The sequence below is a fragment of the Chiloscyllium plagiosum genome, chromosome 6, assembly GCF_004010195.1.
Source record: "Chiloscyllium plagiosum isolate BGI_BamShark_2017 chromosome 6, ASM401019v2, whole genome shotgun sequence".
NCBI classification, from domain to species: domain Eukaryota; kingdom Metazoa; phylum Chordata; class Chondrichthyes; order Orectolobiformes; family Hemiscylliidae; genus Chiloscyllium; species Chiloscyllium plagiosum.
In genome coordinates, this window is record NC_057715.1 from 14,280,069 (window position 1) to 14,297,977 (window position 17,909).

At 42.2% G+C, this 17,909-nt stretch overlaps 1 protein-coding gene across 1 annotated transcript in view; it reads right to left on the minus strand.

Annotated features, from left to right (window-relative positions):
• Positions 1-17,909, minus strand: part of rasa3 (RAS p21 protein activator 3) — a 186,659-nt gene that overhangs the window by 75,830 nt on the left and 92,920 nt on the right. Inside the window, exons 2-3 of the mRNA XM_043691244.1 lie at positions 11,715-11,832; positions 1,273-1,376 (exon numbers count right to left, since the gene is read on the minus strand). Of these exons, the coding sequence (XP_043547179.1) occupies positions 1,273-1,376; positions 11,715-11,832 (222 nt within the window). The remainder of the gene's footprint in view (positions 1-1,272; positions 1,377-11,714; positions 11,833-17,909) is intronic.

The window sequence follows — 17,909 nt, forward strand, 5'->3', positions numbered from 1 at the left end:
AGCAATGAGATAAAAGATCAGACAATCTACTTACAGCTGTCAACTGAAAAATTATTTTTGAATATATAAACATCATGTTTTCAACTGAGGGAGCAAATGAACAAATCACACAAGATATACAAGAAACAAATTTCACGTATTGTTGGAATACACTGTGAAGCACCATGGGATTTTTTTCTCTACATTAAAGAAATTGTATAAAAGTAAGTTGTTGTTGTCATGTAACTAACCATTGTGTAGCCGTGTCAGAGGGTCCTCTGCCATATTCAATCTATTTTGTGAGTTAGGATTCCTCTGCCTCACAGGCTGATTTTAATTCTCCTGCTCGGCTTTCAGAACAGAAAATAACTGAATATTTCCCTCGCTGCCATACAGCCAGAGATCTGAAAGAAACCAAGATTCTAAACTCCAGCACTAACCTGGAATAAGGTAAATTCTCTTCAGTTATGGAATATATCACCCATCCTGCATAACGTGCACATGTTTTCCAAAGCTAGCTCTTGGCCTGTAGTGCAGAGAGGTAGCATGGTGGTTATGTACTGAGCCTAGTAATCCAGAAGCCTGGATTAATGATTGTGGGACATGAGTTCAAATTCCATCATAGTAGCTACGGGAGGGGATTTAAATTTTGTTTGATAAATAAACTGGAAATTGAAAGCTAATCTCAGTAAACTTAGTGAATTGCTGCTTTAAAAAAAATGGTTTGCTATGTCGTTTAAGGAAGGAAATCTGACGTCCTTAGCTAGAGCAGTGTGAGTTGATTGTCCTCTGAAGTGACCTAGTATGCTACTCAGTTGCTTAAAAATCTATGAAAATGTCTAAAACTATATTGTATGTCATCACCATCTTCTGACGGGCATTTAGTGAAGAACAATTAGTACACTGGGAGCAAATCGATAATTAGCACAAGCTTCAATATGGTGAATGCTTATTTGCGTGCTGAAGACTAACCAATTGTCTGTTCATCCCTTTTACAATCGTTATTATAATATGATTTCTTTCATCCCCTGAAATTAGTATTAACAAATTAAAGAAAAAGGGAGTAATTTGCTTTCTAAATACAGCTGGAAGTGATATCCACCCTGAAGTACTGCCTGCCCAGGTAAAATTGACAATAAGTGTTTGGAATGATGCAGAGGAGACAGATTCAATGCCTCCATCCCACCAACATCCCCAAGAGCTGAGTTGGGAGATATTATGTACTTGACAAAAGGCCAATGTTGGAAGATCTATCTGCAAATTAAATAATTGATCAGCAAACGTTTCACTTACCAATAATTGAATCCCTCCGAAAGACATCTCTGTCAAAAATATAAAATGCTAAATAGCGGAAAGTTCTTGGAATTTCACAATAGAAGTCTTCACCATAAAAGGGGCTGAAAGAGAGATGGTCTTTGTAAGTTGATTTGCTTTCAGCCTTTCTTATAAAATAAATCATTATATTATTAAACCCTTAGTTTGTGTTCAGTCTAAACAGTTATCAGGTTCATTTGTGTTGTGTTTGAGTTACGAGGCTAATAGTCCAGAGAAAATGAAATCAAATTCCACAACAGGTTCAATTCAGTTTAAAAATATAAAAGGATGATGTCAGTAAAAGTGACCATGAAGTTACTGGATTGCCATAAAACACCAGAAGGATCAAGAATGACCTTTAGGGAAAGAAACTTGATGTAATAGCCAGATCTGGTTTAATTGGTGACTCCAATCTCACAGCAACTGTCCTGAGCTATTTAAGCTGTATCAAATCCAGTTTTGTTAGCGACTCTACGCTAATAGTAAGTTTATCAAAATGGAAACAGTTGCTTGTTAGTACAGAACTGGAATATTGCTGTAAACAGAAATACTTGTCTTGCACGCATCAGGACCATTGCCAAATTTCAACAGTCACAATTGAAACAACAAGAGAAAAGGGTGCTGTTTGGTCGGCATGTCAACACTGATTGCTGTGGACAGGGCCATGTTTTGCACCTTTGCAAAGAAGCTCTGGAGAGAGATGGAGTGGTTTTTGTCAAGTTTCATCCATGGAGCTCCATGCTGGAGGGCTCTGTGCTCCACGGGCTGTTCATTGGGGGAGATACACATCGACTACACTTTAGATTAGATTCCCTACAGTGTGGAAACAGGCCATTTGGCCCAACATGTCCACACAGACTCTCCAAAGAGTAACCCACCCAGACCCACTTCCCTCTGACAAATGCACCTAACACTATGGGAAATTTAGCATGGCCAATTCACCCGATCTGCACATCTTTAGACTGTGGGAGGAAACCAGAGGAAACCCACGCAGACACGGGGAGAATGTGCAAACTCCACACAGACATTCACCCAAGGCTGGAATCGAACACAGGTCCCCCCTGGTGCTGTGAGGCAGCAGTGCTAACCACTGAGCCACCATGCCACCCTTTGGGGAGCCATCAACTCGGTGAAAGACGCTCTTTGGTCTGCCGGAAACATGTTGGTCTTTCAGTGTAAAGAGTTTACCTCGACTGCGTGGTGCAGATTGGCACATTGCCAAGTCCAGGACTACATGCTGAGGAACACATTAAAGCTTGGGGCAGCTGCCGCCAAGGCACAGTGGGGAAAGACCACCAACTAAGGTTTTTCTGCCAAAGTATAACAACAGTTTGTTAAGATCCAAGACCCCTTCGTTGTCATAAAAGGAATGTAAATAGGTTTCCTTACATCAGGAGAAAATGCTTTGTTTTGCAACTGCATGGAAGCTCTGAAGAACAGCAAATGTCAATGTGTTGTTTTTTTGCTCCTCAAAACCTGTATAGAACTATTAGACCTTTGCATGCACTTAACAGATTTTTTAAATGAATAATATATATTTTGGCATTAAAAACACATTCAAGTTTTGTACCTTTTCTGAATTGCTGAGCAGCTGAGAGGGCCTATAGTTCCTCAGTGTTTTCCCCATGACAATGGCTTGGCAATTTGACTGTCAACTTGCCAGCCAATCTACACTCTTTTCCCCTGGAATATAGATTGTTGAGATCATTTGAAATTTTGCATTCTTGAATTAGTTCAGATCAGTGAAAGACAAAAAACCTTTGCAACAGGTCTCTCTTTAGCAATTCTCAAAAAAATGATTTAACAAAATACAATTTGGACAGGACTCTGGGCAACACTGTGTCAATGATAAAATTCAAACAATGTAAAGCAATCGTGAGATGCTCACTCACTGGAACACTTATGGCTTGACAGGCCAAAACCTGGGAATAGCTACAAAAGAGTAATCACAGCTCAAAGAACTTCAAAGTACAAATATTCCATGTTTGATCCTTTAAACTTCACATGACTCCCAGATGGCTCTTTAGTTTTTCAGTGTTTGCCTTGGAACATCTGACTCCTAATTGTACAAACTTGAAACCAACTTCATGATGGCAGAGACAAGCGGGGAATCTCAACAACACAAGAAAAGTTAAAAATGATGAAAATGGTCATTTGACCCCCATTAAAATAACCTCTCTCAAATGTTCCAACAGAAAAACATACATTTTTATAACACCCCTCATGACCTCCAGAAATGTTTTACAGCTAATTATGTATTTGTTGAACCACAATCATAATGCAATGTCATAGACAGCAGCCAAAATCTGTATAGTGAGTTCCCACAAACAGCAATGTGATAGTTGAGGGATAAATACTGGCAGGAAATTAAAGAGACCCATCTTCTGGTCATCAAAACAGTGGGACCTTAATTTTTGCCGAGTGGACAGACAGGGCTTCAGTTTAATGTCTCACCAAAAGGGTAAACTGTTATATTTTCCATAAAGAGTAAGGAACTAACTGCTTTATGAACCTGTATTCAGGCGCCACATTCATTGCTGCATGTCAGTCATGTGACCTGTAGCAATGTATCAGTCTATGAGTCACATGGATAGCGGCAAGAAAAACAGCCAATGAAGTTCCAGCATTTGATACTAAAACTGTGATTAATTCCAACTTATGGAAAACAAGAGACATAAAACATATGAAATAGTTTCTGTGGTAATGTGATAGGGCAGGCCAGCATATCAGGTCCTCATTCAGAATTGTTCTTATTCATTCTTAGAACATGATGTTACTCATTTAAACCTGTTGGACTAAAACCTGGTGTTGTGTGAATTTTTAACTTTGTACACGCCAGTCCAATACCGGTTCTTCCAAATCATTACCCATTCCTAGTTTCCCTGAAGGGAGAAAATGCAGTGGGTAGCGCCCATGCTTCTGAGCCAGAGGTTCCCAGTTCAAGTCCCACTCCCAAGGCTTCATGGCCCAAGAAAGCGCACTTGTAACATGCCTTTGAGTTTCCACTATACACCTTAAAAAGTGTCTTAAAGAGACAGGTCCAACTTTGCTGATAAGTTAAAGTTGAAAGCTAATCTTTTATGTATATTTCACCATTAAAAATAATTCTAACACATTCTAGTATCGTGCATCAACACTATAACTTTCAGCCTCAACTGGACGGTCTGCCTTTATTGTGAAGGAATAGATGTGCCTTGAAGTTGGCCGCGGGGGGTGGGGTCATTTTGGTAAACATTGCTGATAAACACCACCATTCAGCAGAGTTCCTGAGCAATGCATCAGCTGTTTGTGATCGAAAGAACATCGTCCTAGATCACAAATTCCCCACAGTGCTGGTAAGGTTGGTCGTGCAACTCGCAGAATGAATGTTAAAGATGCTGTGAGGGAGGGAGTGAGGGGTTGAACGGATTTAGGAAGTATTTGTTCCATGGCTGAATGTTAGAATGAGGCTTTGTGTACTGCAGCATCTGGCATTAATTTCTGTGTCACATGACAGTGATTAATTAGTATTCATCGCAAGGTCCAGTCTGAGTGCAAGGGCTGCAAATGATTCAACAAACCCCGCTGTTAAAACCATATACAGCTCCAGAATTTTATAAAAGCTGAGACAACCTTGTGTCACACTGGTAGGCCACTTGCCCGGGAGGTGTGTTATAATATGTCTGAAGAGGTTGACTAAAATAATTATTTTAACATGTAATTTTTAGAGTTATCATAAGATAGGGGATCATTGATTATGAGAAGTAACGTCTTCTACTCAATCCCTTTTCTCCTTCACTCCTTCCCTCCCTCTCCTTGGTCACTGCTTTTCTACTTCCTCTTTGCCTACTTCTCCTCGCCACGCCCTCCCCTGCTTCAGAGTCTCCCTTTACCCATTCACCCCGTCCCCACTTTCCTCACACCCAGCTGGGAGTTAAAGGTTTTCCAGGCCATGAGTGGGACAAAGAACTGGGGAGTTCTCCTCACATTCTGACCATCATTACTCCCTTAAGCAACCTGAAAAATAACAGGCTTAACTAGTCATCCACTTCATCTGTTGTGTATATTTGCTTGCTTAGTTTGCCTCATGAATATTGGCTGCCCCTCTAAAGTAATCTACAGCATATGCAGTATAGTAGGGTGTTGTGCCAGCGCAGTAAAGAACAACGACAATGCAACTTTATTGCTAATTTACTGGTGATTACAGTTCATTGTTAGAGACCAGAAGCTGGAAGCTAAACCTAAGGGAAAGCACTAAAAATGTCCACCCCTACCCATGTGACAAGAATATGCTGTATTTTGCCTGGTAACACGGCCATGACCCTCCCTTCTCAACCCATCCCTCAGATACTGACTGTATTTTTCTGTCTTAGAAAACAAGAGGCCATTCAGCCCACTGGGTCTGTTCTGACATTTCATTTGATCATGGCTGATCTGTATATTAATTCCATCTACCCAGCTTTATTCCATAATCCTTAATAACCATCACAAATAAAAAACTGGAAGTGGCAATTGTCCATCTGAAGCCTCAAGACTTTTTTAGGGGGAAACAGCTCCACATTTACTCTCCTTTGTGTGAAAAAGTGTCTCTTGATATCACCCTGTTTGGTCAGTTTCCCATTCTAAGGTTCTGTCCCCTCGTTCTGAGCCCAACCCAGGACAGGACATAGTTTCTTTCGAATGAACATCATCGTAAACATTTCGAATAAATCATACATTAATTGTGCCTAGTTGATAAAATGCACACCTAGTCTATAGAAACTATCCTGGAGAAAGTGAGGACTGCAGATGCTGCAGTACCAGAATTGAAATATGTCGTGCTGGAAAAACACAGCAGGCCAGGCAGCATCCGAGGAGTAGGAGAATCAACGTTTCGGACATAAGCCCTTCTTCAGGAATGAGGCTGGTGTGCCAAGGCGGCTGAGATAAAGGGTAGGGGGAGGGAATTTGGGGGAGGGGCGCTGGGAATACGATAGGTGGAAGGAGGTGAGGGTGAGGGTGATAGGCCGGACAGGGGGTGGGAACGGAGAGGTCGGGAAGAAGATTGCAGGTCAAGTGGGCGGAGCTGAATCCGGGGGTTGGGACTGAGATAAGGTGGGGGGAGGGGAAATGAGAAATCTGGAGAAATCTACATTCATCCCGTGTGGTTGGAGTGTTTTTGGGCGGAAGATGAGGCTATCATCCTCCAAGCTTCTTGAGGCCGGGGTTTGGCGATGGAGGAGCCAATGATCTGCATGTCCTTGGCGGAGTGGGAGGGGGAGTTAAAATGTTCACTCACGAGGCGGTTGGGTTGGTTAGTGTGGGTATCCCAGACGTGTTCCCTGAAACGTTCCGCAAGTAGGTGCCCTGTCTCCCCAATGTAGAGGAGACCACATCGGGTGCAGCGGATACAGTAAATGATGTGTGTGGAGGTGCAGGTGAATTTGTGACTGATATGGAAGGATCCATTGGGACCATGATGGGAGGTGACGGGGGAGATGTTGGCGCACTTTTTTCACTTTTTGCAGTTGCGGGGAAGGTGCCGGGAGTGGGGTAGATAAGCCATGATCTTATCGAACTGATGGCAGGCAAAGTCTGCTCCTGTTTCCTATGTCCTGATGATACATCAGGAATTTTTAAAGATCATGGAAGTGTGAGAATTCAAGCTTTGGAGAAGATTAACATATCGGGAGAGATACTTCAAAAGGAATCAACAAAATGAACTTCATGTACCAGCATGTTCGATCGATGAACTGTTTAAAACAATCTGATTCAGAACAACAGAATGCAGAACTCCAAGAAGAAGGCATTGCAGACCATGTTCATAAATTGGACATTTGATGTAGGGAGGAGAAATAAAAAATGTTACACAGAAACTAAACAACTGTTCGGTGCTGCACGGTGGCTCAGTAGTGAACAGTGGAACCGGGTTCAATCCGACGCTTGGGCGACTGTCTGTGTGGAAATTGAATGTTCTCGTGTGTCTGCATGGGTTTCCTCCGGGGTCTTTGATTTCCACCAACAGCCCAAAGATGTGCAGGTTATGTGCTATGGCAATGCACTGTTGTCCCATCGCATCTGGTGATGTGCACGCCAGGTCGGTTAGCCATAGGAAATGTAAAATCATGGAAATCGAGTCGGGGGGAGACTGTGGGTCTAGTTTGGCCCGTACTAGGAGGATTGGAGTGGAGTCATAGAACATAGAAGAATAACATGTGAAAAAAAAATCCCTATTCAGTTCACCAGCTCTAAATGCTCTGCAAGCAAATGTGAGAGAATTCTGCTTTGCTTCTCAACCAAAGCCAAATATAAAAAAAAACTCTGTATATTTATTTGGCAAAGCTAAAAAAGCAAAGTGTCCTTATTCACTTGTCAAGGGAGACTCTTGTTCAAATGCTGGCACTGAATTATCTTTTCAGAAAGGAGGAGTGACAGACCAAATCCCTGGTTTTATTCATTAAAGCCTCGAATGCTCACTTGCAAAGATTTGAAGTTTTGCAACAACAAAAGGGCAGAGAAGCAAATTAAAAATGCTCTGAGATTTGAACTGAATAATTTGGTGTAAGTGATGTGTGAAATTGGCTCATCACGCTCCATTACGAGTTAAGATTAGCTGGAAACGTGAAAGGTAGGCACTCTTCAAGTCTCGCCCTAACTTTCCCAGCACTGAGAATGACAGGAAGACTCCAGTCTTCGTCAGCTGGAGCAACAACAAAGCTCTTTGTGTCGCTCTGTTCCAATTTCTGACTTCAGTTTTCAAACCTATTAATTTAATGGGGTGGATCCCTCAAATCCCCAATGGCTATATAAAAAAAGAATAAAGTCAGACATTCTGGGATAAATGTAAGGATAAGACTGGATGTTGGGTGTGTCTTCCATTCCCAGAGAGTTGTGAACCTCCAGAATGTGTTGCCACTGGGTGTGGTGGGAGCTGGACAGGTTCCTGACTGCAGCTGAGATTGTATTATACACAAGAACCTTTTTCTAGATAATTTGGTCTGTGCAATCTCTTGTACTCTGACTGCCTGAGAAGGTCACAGAGAAATTTTCAAGAATACTTGTCCCCAGGAAAGATTTTTTGTTTTTTTTTTCTGTACTTTTTGCCTTTCCAGGTCTTTAACTCACAGCAAGTCCTGTTCCACTATCACCCCTGTGCTCGCTGACCTTGACTCCTACTCAAGCAACACTGTGGCTTAAAAACTCTCAAACTTTTTTTTCAATTCTGTGGTGACCTTGGCCCTTCCCATCTCCTCCAGCTCGAAAGCTCCTTCTCAAACTCTGACATTTCCTGATTTGAAATTGGCATCTTCAGCAGCCTTGGCACTAAACTTTGTGAATTTCTCACTAAACTTTTCCACCTCATTTTTCCATTTTAAGGAACTCTTTAAAATACATCCCTTGACCTGGCCAAAATATCTACTTATGGGCTTTGATTATAATGTTTCTGCTCAATACCACAAAATGTTTCTTGATACTAAAGTTATTATGTAGATAAAAGTTGTTCTTTCCCTTGTGATTACTTTGGTGTGAGGCAACATCTTGTTGCCTCCCTCCAGCCAACACAGAATGTGACCTTGATGGACCAATTGGGATTTTCCTTTTCTATTCAACGTAAACCGGATGACTAAGCTTTCCTGACACTGAGGGGTCTGAGACTCAGGACTTGGAACACAAGGTCAGTGTGTCTGATTCAGGTTCCAGCTGATGACTCAGTTACTCATTTTCCTGGGTGAATACTCTGGTGCACAGAAAGCAGCCTCTGTTGCTGAAATATCAATGCTTTGCTGCCGTCAAATAAGGGCCTGTGTCAGAGTTGCAAATTGCAAAATCGATCTTGCTTCATCTTCATTCGTTCTGAAGACATGCTTGACCAAGTGCAGACAACTGTAGTTTTAGAACATAAATCAATCTGACCCAACTCACCCATTTATTTAAGTAATGTCCCTCCATTATTAGCATTCAATTTACTTGTTTATACCAAAGTTAGAAAAAAAATTAACTTCAGACTTTATTTTAATGATAGTTCAGTTCTCTAATAAGAGACGAATTATGTTTCAGTAAAGCTATTCAGAAGGATCACAAGCATCATGGTTTTATCCACAGTAATTGCCTGAATGCTTCCTTGTGACCCTGCAGTAATCCTCCTGTGGCTGGTTCAAATCTCAATCCTAAAATGTGAGCATAAAATTTATTTGACAAGTGCAGTACTAAGGACAGTTACATTGTCAGAGGTGCAGTCGTTCTGATGAGACATTAAACTCATCTGCATTTTCAGTTGGATGTGAAAGAAAGCATAGCATTGTTGGAAGAAGAAGAATATCCTGGTTAGTAATTTCCCTTCTGCCAACATCATTAAACAGATTATCAGGACATGATCATGTTGTAATAGCAACCTCTCTACGATCGTATTTCATTGGATGCAAAACCTGTTGGGCTGTTCTAAATTTGTCAGAAATGGTACACAGGTGCTTCCTTCTAATTCATTGCAAGATCAGATGTGCTTTCCCATTCATCCTAACAGGAAAATGATGCAGATTATTCAAACTGCATACTAGACTTCAGATACATCACAACAAGCTCCATACTGGGTAAACCTCAGCAGAATCTGTCGCAGCATTCTTCAGTTTAATTGCATTGGGTACTAATCAGGTAAAATCAAGGAAATTAAAATACTGAAGCTCACAAATGACTGGACAGCCAAAATTTTGAAAGTGGATATCCCACTCTTGCGGCCATTAACAAACATTTTTTTAAAATCATCACAACATATTTTAATGGCGAATCTACCTGAATTTTAAAGTTCAACAGTTGTTTTTGGGTTGGAAATCTAGACAACGTAAAGAAACCAACCAGGTGCCTGTCTCAGCTTTGTAAGCTCAGGTTATCGCCCACTGAGACCTCACCACTGTCACTGAATTAAATCCAGCCTTAGCTCGCTGGGACAGAAATGACGTCATATGGAAGGCTAGTGAATTTACATTTCATATAGATCTGCTCTATGTGGTCACTTGAGATTGATCAAAGAGGATTTCTTTCATTATTTTTAGCAAAAACATCCTCAAATTAAATCTACTATAATCTCTCCAGTCCAGATATATATTGTTCAGAAACACGAGTTGGCTGGAAATGTTTTTAGCAGACCCTTGATGTAGTTGGCATCATTGTAGTCCAGTAATTTTCAAATAGAAGCATGGAGATACAGTGGTGTGATAAGTAAAACAATTTTATTACGGCTTTATGGTGTTTTATCACTGTGTTGTGCTTCAAGTAGATTTTTATGTCTATGTTTTCTGGTTACATATACCTATGCTTAGCCTTTCTAATATAATTCTACAATCCAGAAAATTCTGAAATTCAGAAATGACTTGGTTCCCAGCATTCCACAGTGAAAGGTCATAAAGCCTTGTGTAATCCAAAGCTATTGTTTTCTGTCCAGATTATAAACTGCATTCCCTGACCACTAACTCCATCTTTCTCTGAGTCAACTGTCTCACACTGCTCATAAACTTGAGGTCATCTATGACTCTGGGACAACCTTGTGACCACATATCTGTGCCATCACTAAGATACTTCTTTTCACCCGCCATTACATCAACTCACATCTGCCCCTATCTCTGCTGCTGAAATCCTTATCGGGTGTCTTTGCTACTTCCAGACCTGCCTGTCCCAACACACTCCTAATTACTCTCTTACACTCTATTCCCCAAACAAATGTGGTCATACAAACCTCTGTTGCCTATGTGTTAACTCTCAGCATGTCCCGTCCACACCTCACTCCTATGCTCCTTAACCTACATTGGCTCATGGTCAAGCACTGCCTTGATTTTAAAATTCTCATCTCTACATTCAAATTCCTCATGGCCTCTGCTGCATTATGGTATGGATTCTAGATCAGACAGATCTGTGTGACACACCTTTAATGTTATGTGCCTGCATTGACTTCACGACATCTGACCTTTCGGTATAAAGATAAGCAGCTCATCTTCACTCACTCTTTCTGGACAATGGAGTCATTATAATGCCTTCAGTATGTAATGTACAGGAACATCACTAATCATAGAATCCACACTTTGTGAGCAAGTCTGTCACATTATAGACAAGTTAGTGTTGTAAATGAAATTCAAGATCTCTGACCCATCAAGAACCCAACTATCTGTAGTATATGTCGCTTGAGTTAACATCGAAAACCATAAACCACATCAACTTAGACCTTCCTCTCTGTGAACCTCTTCAAACCTTCCAAAACATCTGTATTCATTTAATTCTGGAGAGATTACCGAAATAGAGATATGTGGCCATGTGTAAGTCTATCAATAGTAGGTAGCAGTTTCAGAGAGTGAGAATCATTTGAGCAAGTGTAGAAATGCCATTCTGATTGTTTTACACAATGATAAAGTATTTTACTGTCAGTAGGAAAAAAAAGTAGAAGTGAAATTAAAATTCAGTAGCATGAGAACATATACCATAAGGATTTCTCCACTATTTTGGTCCTGAACACCTCTTCTTGATCCAGATTGACAGTACAATAGCAGTCCCTCATCTTGTTTGGTCCAGGATAGGGAGGCATATTTTTCGCTTCTCCTGCAAGGTAAGAGGAAAGGCCATGTAAATAGTGCTGGTATCAAAACAACAGCAAGCTGTTCTCTACAGAACTTTACACAGAGGTCCCAAACTCTGTGCAGATGAGACAAAAAAATGCCTGGATTCGTCCCTGCTGTGTTCTCTCCATCCCATAACACAACCAGAATACAAACTTCGGTTATGACAATTACTATTGCACATTGGCAGAAAGAGTGCTTTCCTCAAATGTCAGACCATCAGGGTCCAATTTAATTCAGAACACATTGACAACAACTTGCATCAAGGAGCAATTATCAGACAGAATTTGACACAGAACCATGAAAAGAAAAGTTAGGAAAACATTCAAAGCTGTGTATTAAAGGAAAGATAGGTCAACGAGTGGGGAGATTCAGGGCTAGGAGATTGGTTAATTCCAAAGCTCAGGACCTAAGCATTTGAAGGCATGGGCAGCAATGGTAATCAGGGACATGCAAAAGCCCAGAGTTGGAGGATTGCAGAGATTGTGGTGGTTGTGGAGCTGGAGAAGATTACAGAGATCGGGAGTGCAGAGACCATGACATCAGGACATCCCAAAGCATTCACCAGCCAATGAAATACTTTTCAAGTTCTGTCACTACTTTTGTTGTAATATCAGAAATGCAGCAGCAAATTGGCACACAACAAAACCCCTTAAACAGCAATGTAATCATGATCAGATAATGCATGTTTGCAATGTTGGTTGGACAGGACAGTGGGGGATACGCTCCTCAGTTCTTTTACATTCACCAGAGAAGGCAAGGGGATCAGTTTAACAGTTCAGTCAGTCTAACGTCTGTGGTAAGCAAGGTACTAGAAAGGATTCTGAGAGTTAGGATTTATAGCTATTTGGAAAAACACAGTTTGATTAAAGATAGTCAGCATGACTTTGTGCAGGACAGGTCATGCCTCACAAGCCTTACTGAGTTCTATGAGGATGTGACGAGGCAAGTTGACGAAGGCTGAGCAGTGGATGTGGTGTACATGGATTTCAGCAAGGCATTTGATAAGATTCCCCATGGTAGACTTATTCAGAAAGTCAGGAGGTATGGGATACAGGAAAATTTAGCTGTCTGGATACCGAATTGGCTGACTGAAAGAAGACAGCAAGTGGTCGTGGATGGAAAGTATTCCGCCTGGAGTTCTCACTGGGATCCCACTAGGATCTGTTCTTGGGCCTCTGCTCTTTGTAGTTTTTATAAATGACTTGGATGACGAAGTGGAAGGGTGGGTTAGTACGTTTGCCGATGGTGTTGTAGATAGTGTTGAGGTTACAGCTGTTGCAGGCTGCAATGTGACACTGACAGGATGCAGAGCTGGGCTGAGAAGTGGCAGATGGAGTTCAACCTGGATAAATGTGAAGTGATTCATTTTCGAAGGCTGAATTTTAATGCTGAATATAGGGTAAAAGACAAGATTCTTGGCAGTGTGGAGGAACAGTAGGATCTCGGGGTCCATGTACCTAGATACCACAAAGTTGCTACCCAAGTTGATAGGGTTGTTAAGAAGGCGTATGGTATTTTGGTTCTCATTAACAGGGGGATTGAGTTTAAGAGCCGCAAGGTTTTGCTGCAGCATTATAAAACCCTGGTTAGACTACACTCAGAATATTGTGTCCAGTTCTGGTTCCATTTACCAGAATGTTGCCTGGATTGGAGGGGTTGTCGTATGAAGAGAGGTTGAGTGAACTCGGGCTTTACACACTGGAGAGAAGGAGGAAGAGAGGAGACTTGATAGAGATGTACAAAGTAATGAGAGATGCTGAATATAGGGTAAAAGACAAGATTCTTGGCAGTGTGGAGGAACAGTAGGATCTCGGGGTCCATGTACCTAGATCCCACAAAGTTGCTACCCAAGTTGATAGGGTTGTTAAGAAGGCATATGGTATTTTGGTTCTCATTAACAGGGGGATTGAGTTTAAGAGCTGCAAGGTTTTGCTGCAGCATTATAAAACCCTGGTTAGACTACACTCAGAATATTGTGTCCAGTTCTGGTTACATTTACCAGAATGTTGCCTGGATTGGAGGGGTTGTCGTATGAAGAGAGGTTGAGTGAGCTCGGGCTTTACACACTGGAGAGAAGGAGGAAGAGAGGAGACTTGATAGAGATGTACAAAGTAATGAGAGGCATAGATAGAGTAGATAGCCAGGGCAGAAATGGCTGTCTTGAGGGGATAATTTTAAGGCAATTGGAGGAAGGTATAGGGGAGATTTCAGAGGTAGGTTCTTTATGTAGAGCGTGGTGGGTGTGTGAAATGCACTGCCAGTGGTGGTAGCAGAGTCAGAGACATTAGGGACATTTAAGCGACTACTGGACAAGCACATGGACAAAGTAAATTGGTGGGTGCGTAGGTTAGGTTAATCTTAGATTAAGGTAAATGCTCGGCACAACATTGTGGGCTGAAGGGCCTGTACTGTGCTGCACTGTTCTGTGTTATATCTCATCTAACGTCCTGGCCAAATTCAACCCTCAATCAATGTTGAGACAAGTTGTCATAGAGTGTATTGTGGTAGGCACCTTTATAAATGAATGTCTGTCTATTTTCAGACTAAATTAAGATGCTTCTCCAGATCGGAGAGAATGCAAGGAAGGAGCAAAACTCTTTTGTGGCTCATTAGAAACTTGGCAGTTGCACTTATGAGAAACTAAAGTGGGTGGAAAAGAAACATAAATAAAATTACTCTCACACATACACAGCCCAGAGCTTGCAGACATTTATAGTGAAACTAATTAATGTTGTTTAACTGCTGTGGTTATTTTGCTAGCTATTTGGGTTAATGAGTGCCACTCCTCAAAAAATAAGATGTAACCATGGAGCCTGTGTGACAGTCTGTTACAGAAATTACACCCAAAGCAGACACTTCGAAAGAGCTCCCCCAAGGGTATAACCCTTTAACTTGTCTCACCTTGAACAGCTGAGCTCATTGACAAGCTCACTGCCTTTTTTCCTTGATCAGGGAAAACTCCCTCTACAACAGGAAGAATCCACAGTGCAAACAGGTGCTCAACAAACCCCAGGGGACTCCAATATGACTCAAATCTCCACTCCAACATCCAAAAATATGTGAGAAAGACAACGAGAGAAAGACGGATAGAGAAATACAGTAAAAGAAACTGCGAGCAGAAAGAGGAAGAAGCAAAGAAAGATAAAAATAGATCCAGAGAGTTGGAGACGGAAGAGAAAGAGAGAAACAAACAACAAGAAACAGACAGAGAGAGATGGGATTTGAAGTCCATTTCCCCTGTGAGCAGACGCAAGGCTCCTGCTCCTGTGAACAATCTCGACAGACAGACAGTGCTGCCAGCACCAGCGATTTTCCAAAGGTCAAGGGCCAATAACAGGAGTGGCTTGTACCACGAAAGGCAAGTCTTTGCTCCTTCAGGCTGGCCTACACCTCATAAAGGGGAGGGGGACCAAAGACTGGGAGTCGTAGGTGAACAGAAGCTGACCTGTATGTGACGAGAGTGTGGGAGCTACGGGTTGTGTGTGGGGGGGGGCGGGTGTGGAGGCCTCTGTGACAGAGCGATTTCCAGCTGGACTACAGACCTGAAGTAAACATTCAGTCAAAAGATAATGGAAGCAGGCAACCATGAAGGTCATTGCTAGGAGTCAGACCCTGAGAAACCTGGATATATTGCTGCAAGTGGTTTACCCAAATGCCACTCCATCCCTCTCACTGCTGGTACCTGTCAGCATGCCCAGAATCCTGCCACGCATGCTGGGATGGTGCTGCCTGAAAATGGGCCATAGTCCAGAGATGCTTGAAGTCATCCCTCAAGGCCTTCTGGAGTCTTCTCCCCACCCAAGCTAGCATTCCTTCACCAGCCAGGCTACATCCATTTGGGCAGCACTACATAGCAGCACAATAACAGGCAAAAGCACACAACAGGCTGGCGCTGAGGGAATGCACAGAGGTGATTTGTTAATTTTATATGCAATATGGCATTGTTTTATCATTTTTAAACTTGATTTGAAATGTTAATTTATAGAGTCATAGAGATGTACAGCACAGAAACAGAGCCTTTGGTCCAACTCATCCATGCCAACCAGATATTCTACGTGAATCTAGTCTTGTTTGCCAGCATTTGGTCCATATCCCTCTAAATCCTTCCTATTCCTATACCCAGCCAGATGCCTTTTAAATGCTGTAATTGTACCAGCCTCCACCACTTCCTCCGGCATGTCACCCTCCATGAAAAAGTTGCCTCTTAGGTCCCTTTTAAATCTTTCCTCTCTCACCGTAAACCTATGCCCTTTAGTTTTGGACTCCCTTACCCTGGGGGAAAGACATTGACTCTTTACCCTATCCCCGCCCTTCATGATTTCATAAACCTCTATAAGGTCACCCCTCAGCCTGTGACCCTCCAGGGAAAATAGCCCCTGCCTTCTCCAGCCTGTCCCTACAGTTCATATTCTTCTCATTGAGGTCAATCGAATGCTGTGATGGTCAGTGACAGTCTGGAAGGGGGCAGACACAAGTGATTGATCAGCACCTTCACACCCATTGGTGATGTAGTCCTTCACCCGTTCCTAGGTTATGGTTACACCAGCTGACATTATATGCTGTTAAGACTCCGGAAAGATCTCTGCCAGAGGTGTTGCACTTGAGGGCGACAGAGTATTGATGACTCTCATGTCCCGCAAGCACGTCTGTTTGCTACATCAGAAACCTGAACTCCAGCCAGAGCAAAGCCAACCACAAACAATGACTCAGAGGCAGAGGTTGAACAAAGCAGCTGATGAAACAACTGCTGATCTCAAGATTTCGCCCAGAGAATTGGGCATGATTCAATGGCAGTTGGCAATGGAGTGCACAGGAATGGAAAATCTGGACAATGAGGCATAATGGAGTTCACAAGAAGCATTTACCCTCATCTACTGATGTGGCATGGAGATTTGTATTAGAGTAGTCTCTGCACTTACTTTGATACATGCAACTTGACAATTCACTCTCTAGGGTACAGTACAAACGCCTTGTTATGTAAGCTTCCTTCAGTGAAATGCAGACTGTAAGCTCACTTCTAATGCATGAGATACAGACCCCTGAACGAATCCCAGCAATGGAATTAATAGCAAGCCTCACATTGGAAAAAGTTGATTTCCGTCTCTATACTCTGATAACTTACACTTGATTGGGAACAACAAAGATAGAGTCAGCGTTTGGGAGATTCCCACACAGAAACAAAAGTGAGTCTGAGAGGCATGTGCTAGATACTGCACTCCAATTCAACGAAATCACAGACAGATAGGAGGACATGCCAGACACAGCCATTATATCTGAAAGTGGAGGAGTGTACCATCACTTGAAGGTCATGGCGTAAAATAGTTATTTTTTCCAGCTACCAAGATTATTTATTAAATAGTTTACCTCAATCAGCTGGAAAACATAAAGATCTATCAACCAGGTTTATTCATAAATACAATTATGATTTATTACAAAACCAAAATTATTCAACAAAGATATAATACTGGGTTAATGTACATAATCAGTGGAATTAGAAATAGATTTTATCGTCACGAGTACTGTGAAAAGTCGCCATTCCCGACGCCATCTTGGGTACAAAGGTACAAAATCTTAGGTACAAAGTAGAAAAATAAAGAAATAAGTTAAAACTTAAACATTACAGTTCTTTTTATACAGTAGAAAAATAAAGAAATATAGTTAAAAGTCTAGCATTACATTCCTCCTTTATCCATGGGCCTGCACGTGCTCCACACGAGGCTTTCCTCACAAGAGTTCAATCTCCCCCCGCACTGGGTTCAATCTCTCCCCCCACCCCCGCACTGGGCTCGATGTCCCCTCCACACTGGGCTCAACCTCCGCCCTCACTGGGCTCGATCTACCCCCACACTGGGCACAATCTACCCCCACACTGGGTTCAATCTCTCCCCCAAACTGGGCTCAATCTCTCCCCCACACTAGGCATGGGCTCCCCCTGCGCTGGGTTCAATCTCTCCCCCGTGCTGGGTTCAATCTCTCCCCTGCACTGGGTTCAATCTCTCCCCTATGCTGGGTTCAATCTCTCCCCTGCACTGGGCTCAATCTCTCCCCTGCACTGGG